The sequence below is a fragment of the Falco cherrug genome, chromosome Z (genome assembly GCF_023634085.1).
Source record: "Falco cherrug isolate bFalChe1 chromosome Z, bFalChe1.pri, whole genome shotgun sequence".
NCBI classification, from domain to species: Eukaryota; Metazoa; Chordata; class Aves; order Falconiformes; family Falconidae; genus Falco; species Falco cherrug.
In genome coordinates, this window is record NC_073720.1 from 31,356,369 (window position 1) to 31,379,493 (window position 23,125).

Here is a 23,125-nt window from a genome sequence, read left to right on the forward strand (position 1 = left end):
AACAACAGTACAACAGGAAATGGCTTCAAGTTGCATAGGGGATGTTTAGGTGGGATATTAGGAAAAAATTCTTCACTGAAAGGGTTCTCACGCATTGGAACAGGCTGCCTGAGGAAGTGGTTCAGTCACCATCCCTGGAGGTATTTAAAAGACATGTAGATGTGGCATTTGGGGACATGGTTTAGTGGTGAACTTGGCAGTGCTAGGTTAGCAGTTGGACTCTGTGATCTTAAAGGTCTTTTTCAACTCTAAACAACTTTATGATTCTATGATTTCCAGGACATTTTTTTAACATTCAGAAGATGCCTAAAAATCCTTAGCTTCTCCTTCTAGGTGGCCTATCTTCATGTAAAGCTGTGGGATCACAGGGCAAACAGAGAGGAGTCATGTGGAATAGTACATAAGACTGTTTCACACAGCTTTGTTGCTATCCATTTTAATTAGAAGGGAATAAACAAGACAGAAAAGAGTCAAAGGAGAAGACACAGAGAAGGCAGTGAGAGAAAGGGGACAAAGGAAACCTAGTGAAAGATCAAAGTGAGAAGCCAACAGAGAGAAAGCAGAGGAAGCTCATTTGGAGTTGAAAAATCATTTGGTACCCAAGCAGCCTGTCTAAGGCTCTGCTCCATTTGCTACCAGCTACAAAAATGAAGATATATGGGGACTCCAGCTCATTACCTGTCAAAAAGGCTATCCTAAGAAATAGAAAACTGACAAAGCAGCATGAATTCCCAGTCCCACCTAACTCTTTCTGTATTTCTGAGGATTTGACTGTAAGACGTATAAAGCAGACAGAGTTAGGTACTAAAGCACCACATCAGAGAACAGGACTGCGATACCTAACTCCAAATTTATTTTTCTTCCTTTTTTTTCCCCCAGAATGGAGTCTTCAAAGTCACTCACTCTCTGGCTGTTGTTGCACTCCTACTGTGTTTTTCAGAACTTTTTCCTAGCGGAAAAACAAGCTGATGGCTTTAGCTACTTCTAAAACTGCCTTCTCAGCTGAAGTACTAGATCAAAATTGGTCTTTACTGCTATATAGTGATGCTGGCTATAGAGCTTACTCATGTGGATCTCTAGTAAGACAGTATTACTGCAACTTACTGTAAGTTCAGCTGAACTATTGAGCTTCATTGTGCAGGACCCCTAAAACAGAAGGACATTTGTCAGTATGTATCAAAATATACAAATACGTATGCAAGAACCTAATTTTTTCTCTTTTTGGTACCTACCAAAGGAATCATGCTGTGAACAAGGGAAATATCTTTGTTTTCTAATCTTTTCATGTACCGCACGATATTTGTCTCAGAGTGATAGCTGGAGAACATAAAATGTGATGTTAAGGCAAGCACATTAGCTATACCAGCTGTATATCTGTCCTCTAACATAGGAAAAGCCATTAAAAAAGAATTGAACTGAAGATAATTTTTAATATATACTAGATACTTCTTTCCAAGTTGGTACTTTATGCTTGCTAATAGCAACGTGAATGAAAAATGCCTATTACCATTCGCTCAGAAATGTTCTCAGTAAATATGGAACATAAGGGTTCTAGCAAGTCTGCTGATACTACGCCCTCAAATAACAGCTTGCACAATGTAGCAGATTAATAGAGAAACACATCCCACATGTGACCATGAGTATTGCTTTGCTCACTTAAAATGTGAAATATATATAAAAATGCTACTAAATAGATCATTTCAGAGTAACAAGGGACTGTACGAATACAGCTCTAACACTGCCTTCAACTTACTCTTGTACTGTTTTCAAACGGAGATACTTTCAGATTCCATTAAAATATCAGATACACAGCAATTTCACAAACCTGTTGAAAACCTGATGTGTCAAGAATTTGGAAGTTCTCTTAAATGGGGTGCTAAGGATGCCTTTGGTTTCCTCGCCCATACCCTCAGCAATTAGCTCCTTTGACATAAAGAAACATGGAGTCAAATACTTTCAGGAAATTTCTTTTTTCACCGTCCAATTTCCATCACAATTAGCTTATACTGCCAGCTTACCTTACAATTTAACCAGCTTTTCAGGTAAAAAAACCCCAACTTTATTAACATACATACCTGTATATATCTAGCATGACAACAGTATTAGATTAAAACTGGGTACAGATGTCTCAGTAGTCCTCATCTTGGAAGTATTGCTGCTAATTACCAATGACATGCAACAAAAATTCCAGAGGGAGAGAAACAATTGACCACCATGTCCTAACCCTCCCAAACAAGTAACAGCCTAAATGCAAGGTGTCCAGCCTGACCAAAAGCACTAAGGGTCACAATCAGGAAATGACGTTACTTTGTTACATAAATCATTGTTATCTCATACTGTGTCCTTCTTTAAGACAGCATCTGAAATTTTCAGTATTTAACAACTGGTCATCATACAGACACCCACTATCCCAAGAGCAGTTTTGCTTTTCACTGAAAATCTGAAGCATTCAGATAATTTAATCTATATCTATTGTCTACTTACAGCTGAAGATTCACAACCAAAAATCCATAATATGTCATCTAGGTCTTTCTCACTTACAGTTTCATCCAGTGATACTCCAAGCTATGGATAAAAGCAACAGTGATTACTCAAAGGTCTTAATTCCAGAGGCATAGTGTATTGTTCTGGTCAAGAAAAAACATTCCAGAAACACAGAAGGAAAAACAAAAAGAAAAAAATCAACCTACTTAACAATCTGAAAATGTCATTTTATGTGATATATACAGGAATTTATTTTATTTACATAAAATTTCCCAGTTCCTACCTTTCCCCTGCTAAACCATCCAAGTGAGATGGCTCAGAGGCTTCAAGACTTGTGACCTCACTTGTAATGTTATTAACTGTTTTCTATTTGATAGGAAAATTGCCCATTTTCTAGACCACCTCCCCCATCCTATTTTACAGAACATATCAGACTTTGCCAAAAGTCCTTAGTGCCTACTAAAATGTGGTTTAGGTATCACTGTCTTTAAACACTCCCACAGGACCTGTGGAGGTCACCTTGCATTTCCTCATTAAGTTTCAGAGTCTCTCCACTCTAGTCTTTGGTGGCATATTTAACATGAAACAATCAGATAATATTTTTAAATAGGCATAAAATGAAAATACAATTATTATTTCTGGAAGTTCACTACATCACTTCTGTCTTTATATTATCTTCATAAATTACTTATATAGCTGAGAAAATTACAAGAAGTCTCCAAATAATTTTGTTCTGTTTAGCATATGTAATGAAAAGAAGCAATGCAGAAAATGTCATGCTACAAAATTTCTGAAAGATTTAGGGAGGTGCTTACTCTGCCATCATTATAAATCCGAAAATTTATCTTTCTAAGAGCTGCCCTGTCCAAAACTTCTTTGACTGAGCATCCACAGGTGATCACCAGAGTATCAAAGAACAGATCATGATGTAGTTTATGACCAGCTCGCCTGAGACCTATAAAAAATAGGAATTTAATTATATTAGCTACATACTGTTATTGCTTGCTTACACAGTGCTTGCATAACAACACCATCAATCTCATCAGTAAATGCTTTTACATAATAAAGCAAAATATTCCCCTTGCGTACAGAGCAGCAAAATCACCAGCATTATAGTGAAATGTCACTGCACATGAAATGCACCTAAATATAAATAAATATACATTAAATATAAATAATGCAGATTGAGTCTAGGGAAAATCCTTCTGATACATCAAATTTGAAATATATACAGTAGCAGAAGTGGTATATAAATGCAGTAAGGACAAAATCACAAGAATGGGAAGAAAAAAATTGATTATATAAATGGACATTAACCATCATGGAACTTGCCATAATAAACAAACAAAGTTTATTCTTAGTGCTTTCCACACCAACAAAAGGATTTCCAGCTAAGCTGGCAAATAAGGCGTGGATAATTGTGTCAATCGTTCTTCAGTTCCTAGTATTCCAGTTCTGCATAGCTCCTTCCGTCAGCAATGACAGTCATACCAGTGAAAAAAACCTGCAGACCACATTGTCCAGCTGCAGTCATTATCTTCTCCTACAGATTCTGTGCTTTCAGTCAGCTGTTAAGCTTTGGAATTTCAGTGTTCACAGAAGGTATCATACCCCATTCAACTTAACTGAAATGTTCCTAGTTCTTTAGTCTCATTTATTATTTATTTTTTGCTATGTTATTACTACTCTATGCAGACTTCTGTGTGCAAACTAGGATGGTCCAATAAGTGAAGAAAAGAGCTTGCAGCTGGAAAACAACATTTGAATCTTACCACATAGAGACTCGCTGTTTGATTTCTGTTAAGTTTCTGAAGCAAAAAGAAGCAATGCTTGCAAGCTCACATCACATAGATATCTAATTCTTACATGTCATCAGAAGTACACAAAAACATTAAGTATTTATGTTGTATTAAAATGTTCTTTCTGGAGTTGAGAGAACACATATAAGCTGGCAAAAAAAAAACCCATAAAGGAGATATATTACTCTAGAATGTGTAAGGATTTAAGAACAGTTTCTGCAAACATTAAATGCTCACCTTCAGCCAAGATTAGAGTAGCATTATGTACCCGTCTTGCAATATGCCTTAATCCATCAGATCCATGATATACACCAAACATGGCTGCCATGTTAGCCAGAAGAGCCTAGGATCCAAACACAGTTTAGAACATGATTATTATTATTATCATCATCATCATCAAAGATTGTTGCATGTTAGTTTAGTGGAAAGCTTCTTCAGCACCATGGACAACCACGTATCCTCAGCTGATGTTATAATTACATGTTGTCTACAAAACAAAAGGTAGGAAAGGCAAAATACTTTTATGAAGCTGTAAGCACTGATTATGAATTCAATGTCCTTTGAAATGTAACCACGTCAGCAATTAACATGAACATAAATTCAACTACCACAACAAAGAGGTTTGAAGACTCCCGAGTAAAGCTAGTCTCATAGCAAACTAATTGTTTACGATTGGTACAAAATATTTCTGGAATATCTCATGAATACTAAGCAATTAAGTTAATCTTAATACATTGTGCCAAAATCTGGCACAACATTAAGAACATGAGCAAAGCATTGATAGGAGCAGAAAATATTATGAACTTGTCTGGCTGAGGCATGCTGAAGATAACTATTTTGGATGATTACTCACTTAATCATGATATTTTCCTGCAAAGATAGCTCTTTGCCAATGTAATATTTTTGCATCAAATTGTGTAGACAAAAATACAACTTCTGACAACTTGAACAAGTATTTTTAGAATTTAAAAATGGATTGTTTTTCCTTGAGTGGGCGATTTCAGATCATTAGAATTCCCTTTTGTTTTATTAAAAATTCTGTCTCATTCATAACAAACAGCACTATTCAGTGCCGATCACCCTACAAGACAGAGGGACTCAGGACACTGCACAAATTCAAGGCTAAAGTCTTTAGTAAAGAAAAGAGATACCAGTACACTCTTTTCAAGCAGGTTTCCATTTTTCAAAGGGCTCAAAACAAATGCACAAGTACCAAAATATTTTGATGCTCTTCATTTTTCTAATAAAAACTCTCAGAAGTAAAACCAACTCAAATACTCCTGTGATGTTAAGACTATAATCTTATGACATAATATGTTCTATTCTGTTGCTGAAAATAAAGCATGAACAAGTTACCTGTGCTGTGCAGATGTTGCTGGTAGCTTTATCCCTCCTGATATGCTGCTCTCGTGTTTGCAACGCGAGTCGGTACACTTCCTTTCCATTTGCATCTCTAGGTCACAAGTGAAAATGTTGCTTCTGTTACTTTAAAATTACAGTAATTTAAGACATTGGGCTCTGCGCATGCTAACCTAAATCTAGTTATCTATCCTGAGAGACAGAAAGGTTCTGTACAGAATAAGGCATAAGCCAGGACAGCTGGGATATAAAACAGAGAGTGAGACTAAAGACTCTATATTTCTATTTACATCATGGCTGGCAAATGTGTTCAGTCAGGTAGAGCACACAGTGTTCTTTAAGCATAGTACAGCAAAATTGGTATTTGCCTTAAAATACCACAGATTATTGCAACTGTTTTCACTGAGTAGTCATCCAGAACTTAATTTGAACAATGAGAAGACAGCATCCTTTCTAATGATGTCAATTAACAGCACGTTGAATTTGTATATAAAAATAACCCAACGAAGTTGTATGAGATAAGTGAAAGGGCTCTGGCCAATCCATCCTTTAAGTGTCCTTTTGTGGAGTTCCCAACATGTTAAAAATGGACCGTTAAGAGCCAATCTAATGTCCTTTAGAACTATGAAAACTTTCAGAACCGCCACAAAAAGAAATGGACGAACTATGTACGCATATATAAATATATATATATACCTGCATGTATGTGGAGGTTTGAATAACTACACTACTTCCTCAAGTACTTGCACACCAGTTATATGACATCTAAGTAATTTTTACTATACAGCTCAGTTTATCATCAGTCCACACAGAGGGACCTCGACAGGCTGGAGAAATGGGCTGACAGGAACCTCATGAAGCTCAGCAAGGGGAAGTGCAAAGTCCTGCGCCTGAGGAAGAACCCCAGGCATATGGGGTACGTGCTGGGGGCCGGCAGGCTGGAAAGCAGCTTTGCAGAGAAGGCCTTTGGGGGTCCTGGGGGACACCAAGTTGAACATGAGCCAGCAGTGTGCCCTAGTAAGAACAAAGAAGGCAAACGGTACCCTGGGCTGTGTTAAGCAAAGCTTCTCCAACGAGCTAAGGGAGGTGATCCCTGGCCTCTCCTTGCCCTGGTGAGGCCACACTTGGAGCGCTGTGTCCAGTTCTGGGCTCCACAGTACAAGAGAAACAAGGACCTACTGGAGAGAGTCCAATGAAGGGCCACAAACATACTGAAGGGACTGGAACACCTGTCCTGTGAGGTAAAGCTGAGAGAGCTGGGACAGTTCAGCCTGGAGAAGAGAAGGCTCAGGGAGAACACAGTATATATATAAATACCTGAAGGGAGGGTGCAAAGAGGATGAAGCCAGGCTTTTATCACCAGTGCCCAATGACAGGACAAGAGGCAACAGGTGCAGACTGAAACACAGGAGGTTCCTCCTGAACATGAGGAAACACTTTTTCACTGTCAGGGTGACTGAGCACTAGCATAGGTTGCCCAGAGAGACTGTGGAGTCTCCTTCCTTGGAGATCTTCAAGAGACGTCTGGACACAGTCCTGGGTTCTAGGTCACCCTGCCTGAGCTGCGGGCTTGGACAGAATGACCTCTGGAGATCCCTTCCAAACTCAATCATTCTGTGATTTTGTGATCAAAAACTTAAAAAATTCCACAGCAGAAAGCTGCATTTTCTTTTCCAACTTTCTTAAGATGCAGAAAGATGAAAGTAAATTAAAAATATTAATTTAGGGGTAGTCACAGAGTAGCAGCAGCATGACCACAATAAATGCAATTACTGCTCTTTTCTAAAAGACTGTAACAGACTTCAGACCAAAATCTGAATCGGGGAACAGATTTTAGAACTATGAGTAAAGCCTAAAGATACGTTTAGGATAAGCAAGATGACTAAAAAATATATTTGAAGGAATATTACTACACAAATTAAATACTTCCAAGCTTATTTATAACTGTTAATGTCATTAGTTATTTTGGTTACTGAAGTACTTCTGACTAGCTTCTGTGCCAAAGGTATGCAGTCTTTCCAGTGACAATTACTTTGCATTTCTACTACTCCCAGTTAGACTTCTTATCAAAATTCAAAACATGTCACCCATAACAAGGATTAAAGCTAAGTTTTTGCACATGATTTCTCTGCTTTGTTTAAGCTTGATTACAGTGTGAACTAGATCAAGTTCCTTCTTGATTATCTGACAGGTTCATTGAATTTTCTTCTTCCCGTTTATGTTTTTAATGACTGGATGTCAGACAAAAAGGTACAACAGTACAGAGTAAGCAGAGTAAGTTAGTTTGCAAAGCCTCATGCCATCACAATTAACCCCTTTCTGCTGTTTCAGTTATCTTTTCATCCCACATTGCATCAAGCACTACAGGCAGTTCACAGCTTCATTCCGCACGCGTGCAGTATTTTAAGCTTGCTCCCTAAAAATTGAAGGCTGCTTTTTTTCTCCAGGTTTTCAAGGTGTTCAGTACAACACCATGGTCACCTGTTATTCATAAAGTCTGCACAAGACGGTCATGATGTGTTTTATTTCAATTTCCCTGAAGAAACTAAGGGGGAAGGGAGCCTTTACCTTGTAACGCCCACCATTCTGCCTGGCATCATTCTCACTAGATTTTCCTTGACAGCAAAGAATGCTGCATGGGGTCCCCCGTAGCAAAGCGGAACGCCAAATCTCTGGGAGTTACCAAGGACAACATCTACCCCAAACTCTCCAGGAGGCTTCAGAATACAGAGAGCCAGAAGATCAGTAGCGCAGCAGGCGAGAGCCTAGGAACAGAAGTGCACAGAGCAATCAGCCTCTTTTCTGAAGGAACGGTGTTAGCATGGGATCAAAGTTTGAAGAAGGTACAGCTTCAAACAGTTCTATATTGCTTGCACAGAGCTGAGGCGCAACAGTTGTAATGGTTATCAATTGCATGGAGATGAAGAGTAATACTTCAGATGGAGTCTCATGTAACAGTTTTTGTGAAGGTGGCTGTTTGATGCATCAGATTGAAATCTGTCAGACCAATAAAATTTACTTTACCCCGTTCTGATGAGCTCTTTCAACAAGTTCAGAGAAGTCTTCCACCTTCCCTTCAGTGTCTGGATACTGAAATAATACTCCACTGACATCCTTTCCACTGAAATCCATCTCATGGGGTAATCTGAGCTCCGTAATAACACCAGTATAACTGGAAAACAAAAACATGCAGAAGACAACACATTCAAACCAATTCTTGCCTTGGAGTGATGCTTAATGTGACGCTTTCATTGACATATATATGTATTTTTTCTTTAACATCCAGAGAGGTCAACCTGATTTGCAGTGCTAAACATTGAGAAAGATTTGTGTCATTGTATATAGTGCTAAAGAATAACTGCACTTTCTATCATCACCAGAAATGTGGATGAAAGCAGAGCAGAGGATGCATAAACTACCTGATATCGAGATTTTGCTGTTTTACCATGTTTAACTTCGAGAACCAAGTCATATTTTTAGAAGATGGTTACTTTAAACTCTAAAGTAAATGAATTTAGCTTTCATTAAAAGGTGTTTTCCTGTCAAGGGTAATTAACTTCCTAGTTAAAAAAAAAAGACCAGACTGAATTCAATATTTAAATGTACATATCTGTGCAAACAACTTAAGGAGAAAAGTAAATATTTTCTTTTTATCAGGTATTTAGTCTCTTTTTAAACATCTTCAGTTACTCTGCAGTTGTATTTGAATGGAAAAGCAAAAGAAACGCCAATCATTAACAGATTTCTACTTCTATTTTGCAAAGAAGGCATAACCCTATATTCCAGAAATGTTAGGTACATGATGAAGAGGCACAAATGAAAAATGATTCAATGTAAGTGAAAAGATATGGTAAAAAATGGAGAAGAACATTACTTTGCTCTAGTTTGAACCACTGCTATAGTCTGAGGGTGGCATCGAGCATCTACATAGAACTTCCTTCTTTTGTTGTGCCTGTAAAAAAGAAAACAAAAAACAGAAGGCTTAGATATCAAGAATATTGTTTTCCATGGAAATAAAATTAATTGGTTTTCTAAGTGTGAGTCTTCTTAACTTAAAAGGCAGTTGTAAATATTGGTTATTATAACCAAATTATGTGTAAGATTGAATGAAGGTTCTGGTCCATTTAAAATAAGAAAGTTAAAATCAGACATTTAATGGGATTCGTATGTGACAAAAATTAAAACAGACTATGAAACAGAACAAGGAGTCAACTTAAGAATTTGCAGGAAATGCCTCCATACACACGTATTCTTTTAAAGGAATACAACTGTGGTCTTTTATATAGATTTTCAGTATTGCTGTAGATAACCAAATATGAGCCATCAAAGTAATAAAATAAAGACTAAAAAAATTGCCTTGTTTTCTATGGTAAACATGATTTTATGTCCAACTGATGCTTTGAACAACTGAATAGTTACAACATAACTCTGCTGTGTAATCTTCCTGATACACAGTCCTACAGCAACCTTCAAACATCTCTCAGTTTTCATTTGATTTGCAGATCCCTTTCAAATGCCCCTACAATACAGATACATGAAAGTAAATTTGGAATCACCAGTAAGTTTCACTTTTAGCAGCTTAGGCTGATGTACTTCACTGTTTTTTAAAGCTCCTTTTAACCACTAGTGGGGAAAAAACAATTCACATCTTCAGTGTTCATGGACACAAGAGATTCAGGACACTGAATGTTAGGTTATGCAATAAAGCTCCTCCGCACCCCCACGGAGAGGCAATGGCAGGTGAGTGAGCCCAAATAACTTGCGGTCCCTGATGCTCACAAGGCCCGTGACAGGAGGTACCAGCCCATCAGAAAGCCATCTCCACAAGCACAGAGGAGCACAGAGGCCCCAAGGCAGGTGGGAACTCTAATTAATTCATGCAAACACACTATCTGGGCACCCCCCAGGAGGGAAACATTATGGGATGCAGGGGAAGAGCATTAGGGGATTTCAAGGGCTTATTATGGATATTTAGGGGGAAAGGGATACAGCTAAGTGATTCTGGAAGAAACAAGTGTAAGAAAATAGAAGGGTAAGGGGGTAAACAGAGCCAGCCATATATGTACACAGTTGCTGGATGATGTGCTTCCATCCCACTAGTGCAGTCTGTCCTCTGGTCTTGTTAATCCTTTCTGATTCCTTCCATGGCTTGAAGGGACTTTGTATTCCAGGAGTGGGAGTGGATGTATATGGCTGCCTGGGTGCCAGGAACTGGATGTAGACCACAGAGGATCCACATGTCCACTATGCAACAACTGGAGTGACCAGGGTAAGTGGATTTCAGTGCCAGCAATTGGAGCAGTGCCTCAGCCATAGGGGCCCATGTGTCTGTGGTGGTAGCAGCTGGAGCAGGTGTGTGTCTGGATGCCAGCAGCTGGGCTGGTACCACAGTCAGGGCGATCAGCCTCTCTCCAGTAGGTCCTTGTTTCTCTTGTACTGTGGAGCCCAGACTGGACACAGCGCTCAAGTGTGGCCTCACCAGGGCAAGGAGAGGCCAGGGATCACCTCCCTTAGCTCGTTGGAGAAGCTTTGCTTAACACAGCCCAGGGTACCGTTTGCCTTCTTTGCTCTTACTAGGGCACACTGCCAGCTCATGTTCAACTTGGTGTCCCCCAGGACCCCCAAAGGCCTTCTCTGCAAAGCTGCTTTCCAGCCTGCCGGCCCCCAGCATGTACCGCATATGCCTGGGGTTCTTCCTCAGGCGCAGGACGTTGCACTTCCCCTTGCTGAGCTTCATGAGGTTCCTGTCAGCCCATTTCTCCAGCCTGTCGAGGTCCCTCTGCATGTCAGCACAACCCTCTGGTGTACCGGCTGATCCCCCTAGTTTTCTGTCATCGGTAAGCTTGCTGAGGATACACTCTGCCCCATCATCCATATCATTAATAGGAGCCAGTGTTGCCTTGGGTTATGCCATTCATAAGTGGCATCCCACTAGACTTCACGTCACAGACCACAACCCTCTGGGCCCAGCCATTCAGCCATTTTCAACCCACCTCATTCAGCCCACACTTTTTCAGCTTCTGTGTGATGATTTAAGGGAGACTCTCAAGGGCAACAATACCCACTGCTCCTCCTTCATCTACCCAAGCCTTTAATTTACATCTAACTGTATAAAGTTATCAGGTTGGTCAAGCATGACTTCCCCTGCGTGAATCCATGCTGGTCACTTCTGATCACCTTCTTGTCCTTCACATGCCTGGAAATGGTTTCCAGGACTAGCAGTTGGTTCCATCATCTTTCAGGGATCAAGGTGAAGCTAACCAGCTAGTAGTTCCCTGCATCCTTATTCCTGCCCTTCCTGAAGACAGGAGTGATATTTGCTTTTCTCCAGTGCTGAGGCACCTCTCTCAGTTGCCATGATTGTTCAGAGACTACCAAGGGTGGCCTTGCAATGACATCAGACAGCTCCCTCAGCACTCATAGATGCGTCACATCAGGGCCGATGACTAAGTTTGTTTAACTATTCTCTAACCTGACCCTCCTTCACCAAGGGTAAGTCTTTCTTGCTCTAGACTGTCCTCTGCTCTCTAGGTCCTTAGGTTTGTTAAGGGCATAGACGTCTGAGTTAACATTCACATCAACACTGGGAACTTCTCTGGGGGCTTAACAACATGGGCTATAGCTGGTCTGTGATCTGTTCACAGTGAAAAGACCACACTCAACTGCAATCCACTCACCTAACCATACCTACACAGTAAAGACACCCTTGAAACTCTAAAATTCCTTTCTGCTGTGATTTAACCATACATTTAAACACAGTACCTGTGACATAATTGCATGGCTTCTGCAGCAGCTGTCCCCTCATCCAGCAACGATGCGTTAGCCACATCCATTCCTGTGATATCGCACACCATAGTCTGGTAATTTAGCAGGCTCTCCAGCCTTCCCTGGGAGACCTCAGGCTGGTAAGGAGTATACTGGGTAACCCTGTAAGAAATTAATTCTGAGTTTGTGTCTAAGAAAATAAATGTGTAACAGAATTATGCCAATACGTAACTAAACTATGTCGTAGGAAAAATAAATTGTAAAGCATTAATTCACTAGAATGAAAGTTTGTTAGAAAACAGTTATTTTTAGATAGCTGTGATTTATTACTGTCCTGAAAGCCTGAAAATATTTTCTTTTCTGGTGTTGACTTGGCTTTTTACAGGAGAATTCTATTTCTCCATTTTGAAAAGAGAAATTACTTCTAAAACAGAGGTGTGAGTGCATCTTGGGGAAGGGAGAGGGGAAGTAGGTGCTGTGTGGGAGAATTTAATCAAGTCACAGTATCTAAACCATACTGCTTAGTTCAGCCACGTCTAAGTATTGCCATTATCTTTGAATCCTGTTTCTGAAGCCCTTTACTTGCAAATCTTCTGCTCTCCTATGGGAGGAAAGGCACTTGGCATTTCACAGGATCAAGCTCAGCAATATGCAGCTCCTTCATATATATATATATATATATATATATATATATATATCTCCTTCCATATATGTTATTGAAAGGAAAGGAGACTGGTGGGAGTTCTATCTGTTGTCATTTGGAGAACAAAACAGCAGAGGCTATGGGAGTAATTCCTCAGAAAAGGCAACAATATAAGTGAAACACTCCATTATACAGTCATGAAAAACAAAGCAGCACAGGTCCTGGGATGAAAGGCAAGAATAAAGATCAGATTGTCTTCTTATGGCTGGAAATTTGGGTACTGGATTCCACAGTGGTTCAGGACAGACTTTATGCCAGTTTGAATCCAGAGTAGTGGCCAAGAAACAAGTGATAAGTGGGAATCTTTGTGGCCTCTTTTTTCTAGTAGTGGAAGAAAACAACAGTTTGTTTCCTGAACGGGTGGTAGAAAGCCCCAGACTTTTGAAAAATGCTTATGGGTGAAGGTATAGCCTTTATAAAGAGAGACTGAAGTATGTGAAAGCTCCAGTCATCTAAAGTCAATAGAAGGCAAGCTACAAAGATTTTTAAAGAACAAGCTGCAGTATACAGGAAGATGGGAGGAGCAATAAAATAGTAATGCAAGACAGAAGGTAGGAAAAAAGTCGTGAAGAAGAGAACGGAAGAGCTAGAAAGAAGTATATACTCAATAAGTGAACTCAAAGTGTAATATATGATGCTAATGTATTTACCGTCTATTTAAATGATGTATCTGCTCAAATATTTCACATATACTATTCAGTGACAGAAAGCAAATAGATATATATCAAATCAGATAAATATTGATAATTTTACCAAACACCGAGGTTTTTTAACTGCTTCTTAGCCAAGTCTAACACTAAACTATTTATGAACATATACCTGACTGCATAGTTCATAAGTGAGACCATGTCCTGGGCTGTATGCAACATTGCTCATCTCAGGAGTAATTTTTCTCCATGGCTACTAAACCCAGTTTTCAGTTTGTCAAGTAAACCTTCTGTCTGGGAGTATAAAGATTTGTATCCTGAATGGTCCCCCTGCCCACTCAGTTCTCACCAATAAAAAGAGTCATTCCCAACTCCTTTGCATGAACAGTAAGTTTTCTTGCTTAATAAAAGAAACTCTTCTGTACTTGAAGTTAACAATCTTATTTCTCATTTTATTTCAGCTAAAGGTCTTTTTTTGCATTATAACTTGAAGGAGGAACAAAAAGTAGACCAGTAAGAATTAAAGCATTAAGATTAATTGAAATACATTAGAGAAATATTACTCAGTGCAAGAGAAGAAAAATAAAATGAAGAATCATTGGTTAGAGCGTGCCAGAATAGTAAGTTAACAGAACTGAGACTGTAATTAAAGTTGAGTATACTGGCTTTATTGTTCATTTCAACAAAAACATTGTTTCATTAAACCACTGCTAATTAGGGACTAACACAAAACAAGAAAGGTAGAAAAAAAAAATCAGTAGTAGAGAAGTAATACTCCACATTCAACTTTGCTGCCAATTTTGCCAAAGGACATTAAAGATTTAGCTGTTCATGTGGTCTTCTCTATTTTGTTCTCAAAGACAAAGCGTCTTTCTTGAGATGTGAGTAATGCTCACAACTCCCTACTTGATGGGAACCCCTTTTCCTAAGATTTTATCTTCTATAATTAGAGATAGACTTTGCAATGAATGCTTCAAAGGAGACAACTCAAATCAGCTACCCAGAAACCTATTAAAAAAGTATTTCTACTCAGTTTACACTCAAATTATTTTTTAAATGAAGTTTTAATATTGAGTAAAATAAATAAATAAATTATGCTTAAACTTCCACTAAGTAGCTGCTAATTTGATAGTTGCCTTGAATAACCTTAATGCTACTCCACATAGCTGGGATAGTATGCTATACTGCAGAACAGAATTAATGACGCTTTGTGATTCTGTGTTGCTATTGAGTGGTAAAAGCAGTTGAAGCAAAATCAACCAATTTTGGAAAAGATGAAAAAAATTCAACCAAAAAATCTTTAATTCCATTATCACCACAAATTAAAGTTTACAGTTTAACAGATGTACATGTGAAGACACCTTTTATAACATAAAAATGTTTAATTAAACACTTTTTTTGGGGGGGGGGGTGGAGGTTGTTTGGCACTGTCTAAGCATTTAATCTTTTAATATAATAATTCTACTTCTGCACAATTTCTTCAAATAAAATAGCTGGCTTTAATCTGCTTTAAACTCTGAGCTCTGCTGAATCTATACTACACGTTATGTGACTTTTTAAAGTCATTCAGCAGTAAACTCTTTAAAAGTAAAAGTAATTTTAAAAGAAAACTTCTACATAAATCAAATTTCTAAAAAGCACTCTAAACCATCTCTCATTCAAAACCCCCCTCTTCTGCTTAGGTTTGTCCAAATGGCTATTCTGCACATAATTAAAGTCCAGTACCACTGACTAAAATGAATAGGAAGAACTACCATCGTGGCAAGGAACACAACTACAAATTGCCTCTTGTTCAATCAAACTGGAGGAAAATATGATCTCCAGTCAGCATATGTTCTGACCAAAAGTACTTCTGCAGTACTTCTACTCCCAAGCTAATTCAGCCAGACAGTCATGATACGAAAGAAACCCCTTCCATGAGAAGTTTGTGGCATGTTTCTTGAGCCAGTGCCTGACCTTCGGGAGTTTGGTTGTAAGTGGCATAACTCTTTGCTTCAGTTCAGTGCTTCACCTTTTGCCCCTCTCTACTCTCAAAAATACTTGTATGTATACTGACTTCAAGATGCCGATGAAGGTTTTAAGAGAAAATCTGGCATCAAAGGAAGAAGTATGTAGGAAGCATGCTTTCAGCCAACAGCTAGGCCACTCATCAGAAGACCTGGCTGATGAAAGAGCAGAAACTTTTGTGCTTGGAAGTTGGGTTTGTTCTAGGTTTAGGAACAAACAGACTACATATTAACTGCAAGATTAACAGTTATATCTTCTTCATACTAAAGTTAGCTCTTGCTTGCACAGAACGATTCAGAAAACTCCATTATCAAGCAATATTCAATGAGCTAGTTCTTGGTTACTCTTTGTAGGTATAGTCAATAAGGTCTAATTCCTAAGCCTAATTTATCTCTTAATATACAGTAAGTTCTAGCAAAACAATTCTCCATACATTTTCCTTAGTGATTTTTTCTGTACTTTGACTGAATGTCTGGGAAGTTAATGTACTCATAATCAATGTAATACTTTCACCTTGTTACAAATTATGTTCTTGCAGTTTTAAACATCTGCAAGACTAATCTCATGCAATGGCAGAGCTAGAATTGATTTGGATTTCCAGTTATACAGAGTATCCTTTCTGAGATCTGACAATTAGTAAGATGAAAAGAACTTGAAGTAAGGACACACCACTAGCAGAATTTAAAGCAACATGCATGACCCACAGAAAAAAGATAATTCATACATCTGACAGCAGTTATTCATTTACGTTCATGGCAGGGCACAGCATTAATTTGGTATGCTACTAGGGAAAGAGCTTAGCACAATGGGTGTAAAAAAATTTAATGAGTATCTTAATGTAGGGTACAGCAGTATAAGGACTATACATCCACACCGGCGGTCAGAATGACAACTGTTCTGCGGGCATTTTAGAGTTGAGGTGTTCTAAGGATAAAGTAAGATACATATTAGCATGGCATTTGTTCGGAAAAAACAGGCTACTATTTTTGCTAATATCAACTGGTAAGTGATGGAAAATACTTCTAAGACTTCCACCTCATGTTAGTCACAGGTAGCTAGGATCAAGCAAGTCAGTAACCAGGATCAAAAGGAAATAAAGTATCAAATATAAGGGATACTTTTCTTCTACCTTCTGCTACTAAGTCAAATACCTCACATAGGGGACTGGAATTTTAACTGCGACACTTCAGGTCCACAACAGAAATTTCTCTGCTTTTTCTCTAACTTTCAGTGAAAGTGTTCTTTGGATAAAAAGTTATCTGAAAAACATCTACCCCAAGTGTTTTGAAATAACTTCTTCCATGAATACAGAAGTAGTTAAAATGGGATTCACGCTTAAAAGAAAAGGACACCTATGCTTTTCTAAAGCTACCAGTACAAGAAATTCCTGAATGCTGACTTCCCAGGCATTTATAAGTGTGGTTTTGATCAGACAGTTTTATCTCATAGCAATTAAGTTATTAAGCTTTCATTGTGAAGAGAAATATTATAGACCATTGTCCAAATGCCTCGAAAATTTCTGAAACTCCAACAGTGTTGAGTATTTTCTTAACAGAATCTGAGATTTGGAAAGACTTCAGTGGCAATCTTCTAAGGAATGCAGTGTAGGTCAGTAGTCTCATTTTCAGCCAAGAATATATTTTGTTCTAAAGAGCTCCCTACTGAAATATATCCCTTTGTTTCCTGCCTCCTCCTAGCAAGTCCCTTGCTCTAATGAATGCCAAGCAATGAGAAACTACAGGTCATGTAAGAGACGCAGAATTGGTTAGAAGCAGTAAGCCTGTGCTTAGAGCATTTCCCTTGGTGCTGCAATGTGTTAGCATGGAAAGTGTTACACACTCAGTAGATGCAAGGAGATGTAAGGAGAGGTTTGATGTCTTAAACAGCTTCCATGAAGTCTGTAAAATTGCTTTTCCACACAAACACACACATATACACTCTCTCTCCAACAAACACTCTAGCCATCACTTTAGCCATCCAGAAGCGTAGCTTTTAGACATTTGGTTTGACCTTACTGGACACTCCAAGAACAGATTTCTGGATAGACTCTCCCAGCTGTTTCATCAACAGCACAGTTTTTTAGGATTTAAAATATGTAGTTCATTTTGATCCACTTACTTTTTAACTTTTTATTTTTGCCTCTAGTGACTGATCATTTGCTTTGCAGCACTGTACTGGCATATTAAGACTGTGTATGTTGCAAATGAGTGGGGATAAGGCCAAATAAACCTTTGTATACACGTACTGCATAGATGTCTTGAGTCCAAACAGTGCAAATTTTCCATCAGTTCAAAAGTTTGAGATGCAAATAGAGCAGACAAGCCTGAAAATACATAGTTTGGTGGTCCACAGATACACAGACCCATTTATGGCAACCCAAAGTACAAAAAATATAGCACAGAATCATAGAATCATTTAGGCTGGAAAAGGCCTTTGAGATCATCAAGTGCAACCATTAACGCAGGACTGCCAAGTACACCACTAAACCATGTCCCTAAGCACCGCACCTACAGGTTTTTAAAACATCTCCAGGAATGGTGATTTCCTTACTTCCCTGGGCAGCCTGTTCCAATGCTTGACCACCCTTTCAATGAAGAAATTTCTCCTAATATCCAATATAAACCTCCCCTGGTGCAACTTGAGGCTGTTTCCTCTTGTCCTCTCCCTTGTTACCTGGGAGAAGAGACCTACCACTACCTGCCTACAGCTTCCACTCAGGTAGTTGTAGACAGCAACGAGGTCGCCCCTGAGTCTCCTCCAGGCTAAACAACCCCAGTTCCCTCAGCTGCTCCCCATAGGACTTGTGCTCCAGACCCTTCCCCAGCCCCGCTGCCCTTCCCTGGACACGCTGCAGCCCCTCTACGTCCCTCCTGCAGTGAGGGGCCCAAACCTGAACACAGGGTTCGAGGTGCGGCCTCACCAGTGCCCAGTGCAGGGGGACAGTCCCTTCCCTTGCCCTGCTGGCCACACTGCTCCTGACACAAGCCAGGGTGCTGCTGGCCTCCTTGGCCACCTGGGCACACTGCTGGCTCATGCCCAGCCGGCTGCCGACCAGCACCCCCAGGCCCTTTCCCACCAGGCCCTTTCCAGCCATGGACCAATATGACTTTAGTTGCGGGGGGAGGTGTGTTTTCTTTATTTATATATATATATATCTATAACCTTTAAATACTGCTTTTATTAAAATAAAAATTAGTTACTAATAAAGATGACAGTTATTATTTTAATACAGTACAAAAAGGAAAAGATGTCACCGACTAGAGAGCAGAGAACTTCTAAACCAAATGAGACAATGCAGGGTATCAGTGGCATTTAGTCCATTGGAAAGTGAGACTCTGCATTAAATGTAGTTTTTCTGTTGCATCATTTCTAAGTTACAGTTCTTTAAGAGAAATGTCAATGCTAAATGAGTATTTATAATTAAATCTGAGTGCCTTTGTCAGGAAAAGTCCACCAAAGACAAAACCCGACTATTACTTAATGCTGTTCTTAAGTTATAAATCAATGCATTATTTGTCTTTTTACATTTAAGTGGAAAGAAAAAACAAAACAGATCGATAACATTCAGATTCATGTCTGTCAAGACAGACCATTCTTTTGCTTGTCCCAAACAACTGAAATGCCAGCTGGGTCTTGAGAACAAAGTACAGTATTTTCAGCCTCTTCAAACATGAATTATCAGGTATTGCTGCCTAACTGTTTTCAGGCACCAGTGAATAATTTGTTCAGACAAGAGCCTACTTTATGGATATACTTTTAAACTCTTGAAGGTCTCTGGTTTAAAAAAGAAGCTCAAGAAAGGAATACCAAGAGAAAATCCTTTTACATTTTCTTCTTCCTTCCTTGTAAGGCTTCTTACTTCCTTGTAAGAAAACCATAATCAGAGTATTGTATAGTATTCAACCACCTCTACCCAAAATTTCACACACCAGCGGAGGAGGGAGCAGGTTTAAATTTAGGCAGAAGTTAGGAAAGAACTGCTTTAGTTTAGGAGTCAAGTATGTATACTTCCTGAAAGCAAGCAAACATTCTTGTTTTATTTAATAATAATTACAAACTGTGAGTAGAAGTCAATCAATGAAATATTTTACAGAAAAGACATCTTCCAAAGTCAAAAATATTCTTTTTCCTCTCTAGCTTCCGCATGAAAAACACAGTTGCTCCACAGTAGGATACACATCAGTATCCAATATATGAAAGCCTATATGAAAGTTCTAGTCAAAAAAAAATAGGTTTGCAGCGTATTTGTCTACACTGATCTGTAAGCAAACTTCAAACATATAGTTATACATATGCATTTAAAAAGAAAATGTGGTACATTACCATCCTGCATTCTCCAACAAATTCCGTGCAATGGGCTGAGGCACTGAGCAGTTGTAATAACCCATGCCTATATAAGACCTCCATATCTTGTTCTTGCTTGCAATATTGTATAGAGTTTCAAGGATTTCATTTTCACCTAATTGAAAAGAAATTATGTCAGAAAATTACAGCTGCATATAATGCCAACAGTTTTTAACCGAAATGCTTTGTACCTGTATAAAAAAAATGCAACATTGGTGGTGCAAGTATAAACAGTACCAGAATAAAGCACAAACCAAGAAGAGTAAAGATAAAATAATAAGCTGGTGAAATATTCTGGGAAAGTTTAAATTCTGCCAAAATTCTAGAAAATGCAAGAACTGAATAACAGTGTTTCAACCAATGTGGAACAAGAGCATGAGAAACAGTTGTAGGCAAACAGCTTATGGCACTCCTTTTGTGCTAATGCACTGTACATTCTGGGTCTCTTGCACGTGCATTAAAAAATACCTCAGAAGGCACCTCTTATTAGCTAAGCCTTGCAGAATCAGCACTGGATGAAGCCACAGCCATTCATAACTATGATTTAGTGTTTCTAACAGAGCCATATGTGCACACCAAGCACCCAAGAGTAATTTCTCCTTTTTTATTTTCTTGCCTTTTCCCTACGTAGCTGATAAAATGGAAGTTCTTTTAATTCAATTTCAGTACGCTTCACCAGTTAATTTAAAAAAAAAAGTGTGAATACAGTATTTCTAGCTTATGAAATTCCATTTAAGATTAACTTTCAAGTGAGTCTGCCAATCTAGTCTAGGAAGACTACAACAGAATGCTTTTGAAGTGGTCAGATGGAAAGCATTTGCCCTCCTTCCCTCCCTCCCTCCCTCCCTCCCCCAACTATAGTTTGGTCTTTGGTCTTGTTTCTACACACTTCTCTGTGCAAAAATCACGATCAGTCAACTTGCTCCTACTGGTCAATGAATAATGCCACCCAACGTCTGCAAAGGTTAAGATTTACATAATATTTAGTACCTGAGGATGCAGAAGGACAGTCAGGAGGCTGTCTTAAAATCACACAGAGAGATAGGTCTGCCCAGCCTAGAAGACCTGGATGGAATTGGACACCAACTCTCCTTGGTGAGGGGAGCAGATATTTTTTGATTTCTTTCCCTCCAGTCTGATTTCAGAAACTGCACAACTGGGGCAGTTGCATCAAGTTCCGTTTATTCTTCATTGCAACTTGAAAAGCAGACTGGAATATAAGGCTACAAATCCCGAAAGCACAATAGCTTAGGCCCTGGATGTCTCAAAACCTATTACCACTCTGTGAATTTCACTCTGTACTCCAGCAAGAGAGATCAAGTCAAAACAGTTAATGCTCTGGAATTTGGTGGCAAATAATTTGCTAGGTTTCAAATTAATTTTTCCTGCAGCCATGAACAGGGATATTGTAACTTTAGCTCTGGTTTCAGAACTCACCTCTCCTCTTCCTGTTACTCAAAGTGCTACTATTGCATTCCATGTAGAAATATTAATTTTTTAAAAAATCTGGTTTTCAATTAATTTCCTCCACAGTCACATTGTACCTTCCGCAAAGTTATTTTTTTACTGACGTTCAGTTCTCACTTCAAAGTTCATTTCTGCTCTGCCTTTTACTCAGTGCTACTATTAGATCTCATGTATAAAGACTAATTTCTTTTTCTTCAGTAAACTGCATTTTTTTCCTGGAGACTCAAGAGTCGTGTTTGTTATACTTGAAATCTGCAATGCCCATGGCAGAGTATACTGAGCAGCTCCACTCCCAAATACTCCTTCCACAGTTTATTCCAGACAGGTGTACTCATTTTATGTGAGAGTTCTAACACTGTAGAGATCTTCCTCCACCACTTGCAAAACAAAAGTTTGATGACAGACAGTTAGGGTGCCATTTGAGAGGGAGGGCTGTATTCTTGCAGAATTCAACCACCAATGATTTTTTGAAAACTGTAATGAATTTGCTTAAATCCAAATGCAGTTGAAGGCTACCATTCAGCTTCCGAACTAGCCCTCTGTCACACACAAAACTGCACTGACTGTGATTTCTGTAGTAAACACATACCACAAATACTGCACTATGTGCTAAATAGCATCTCCTTTGTTTGCCTAACTAGAGGTTTCTTCTAGACAGTCATTTCTCAGCCAATATAGCTAACAATTAGCACATGAAGACACTGAATTTGTGCTAGAGGCTCTGAAATAAACCAGTTTCCAGACTGATCCAAGGCACAAAGCAAAAAGCCTAGTGAGACTGTTAAGCAGTTTAGGGAGCAATTAAGCTTAAGAGTTGAACCACATCCCACCTAGAAGAGCTACACTGATAGATCCCAACACTGAATACCTTTCTAATTACTAAATTTTTATGAGCTACCTGTGAAGACAGTTACAGTACTAGTTTTAATCAGGGTGGTGAGGTGCTGGAGAGCACACCCCCTCCACTCCTGTTTTACCCTTCCCTGCTCCTTTTGTCACTACGACGGCAACCACAGCAGTTCATCTCGAATATATATCATCTCCCACATTTGGTATGCCTCTCTGAATAGAACTGGGATGAACACTCCTTCCCGTATGCCTTGAAGCAGTTCATCACAGCATGTCTTTAGGAAGACAGCTGATAAGGAGCTGCACTCCTGAGTAACGGAAGCCAATAGCCCCCGGTTTGTCTGTACAGCCTGGCTTACCTAAGATCAAACACAAATCCGTGTAGATTTACGACGAAGTAATTTTCACCAGTTCCGTGTTTGCTGTACACTGGTAGGGTTCTGAATTCAAACAAAACTGACGTAGACAAGGGTGAGGGAAATTAACAGATATGTTGGGGTCCAAAGACTGGAGAGCAAGGTAAACCATTCCTAACAGCATCCTGAGCACCAACAAGAGGGGTTGTGAGAGCCAGGCTCTCCACAGCAGTGCCTGGCAGGAGGGCAAGAGGAAGCAGCACAAGCTGAAACATGAGAGGCTCAGGCTGGAGACAGGGAGAAGCCTTTTCCCCCATGAGGACAGCCCAGCAGCAGGGCTGGGGC

At 39.2% G+C, this 23,125-nt stretch overlaps 1 protein-coding gene across 1 annotated transcript in view; it reads right to left on the bottom strand.

Annotated features, from left to right (window-relative positions):
- GLDC (glycine decarboxylase) overlaps nt 1-23,125 on the bottom strand; it is a 52,170-nt gene that overhangs the window by 22,437 nt on the left and 6,608 nt on the right. The window contains exons 3-14 of the mRNA XM_055698549.1: nt 20,088-20,223; nt 12,405-12,569; nt 9,517-9,594; nt 8,667-8,814; nt 8,211-8,407; nt 5,640-5,736; nt 4,521-4,626; nt 3,300-3,439; nt 2,485-2,565; nt 1,826-1,923; nt 1,233-1,317; nt 1,105-1,146 (exon numbers count right to left, since the gene is read on the bottom strand). Coding sequence (XP_055554524.1) covers nt 1,105-1,146; nt 1,233-1,317; nt 1,826-1,923; nt 2,485-2,565; nt 3,300-3,439; nt 4,521-4,626; nt 5,640-5,736; nt 8,211-8,407; nt 8,667-8,814; nt 9,517-9,594; nt 12,405-12,569; nt 20,088-20,223 — 1,373 coding nt within the window. The remainder of the gene's footprint in view (nt 1-1,104; nt 1,147-1,232; nt 1,318-1,825; nt 1,924-2,484; nt 2,566-3,299; nt 3,440-4,520; nt 4,627-5,639; nt 5,737-8,210; nt 8,408-8,666; nt 8,815-9,516; nt 9,595-12,404; nt 12,570-20,087; nt 20,224-23,125) is intronic.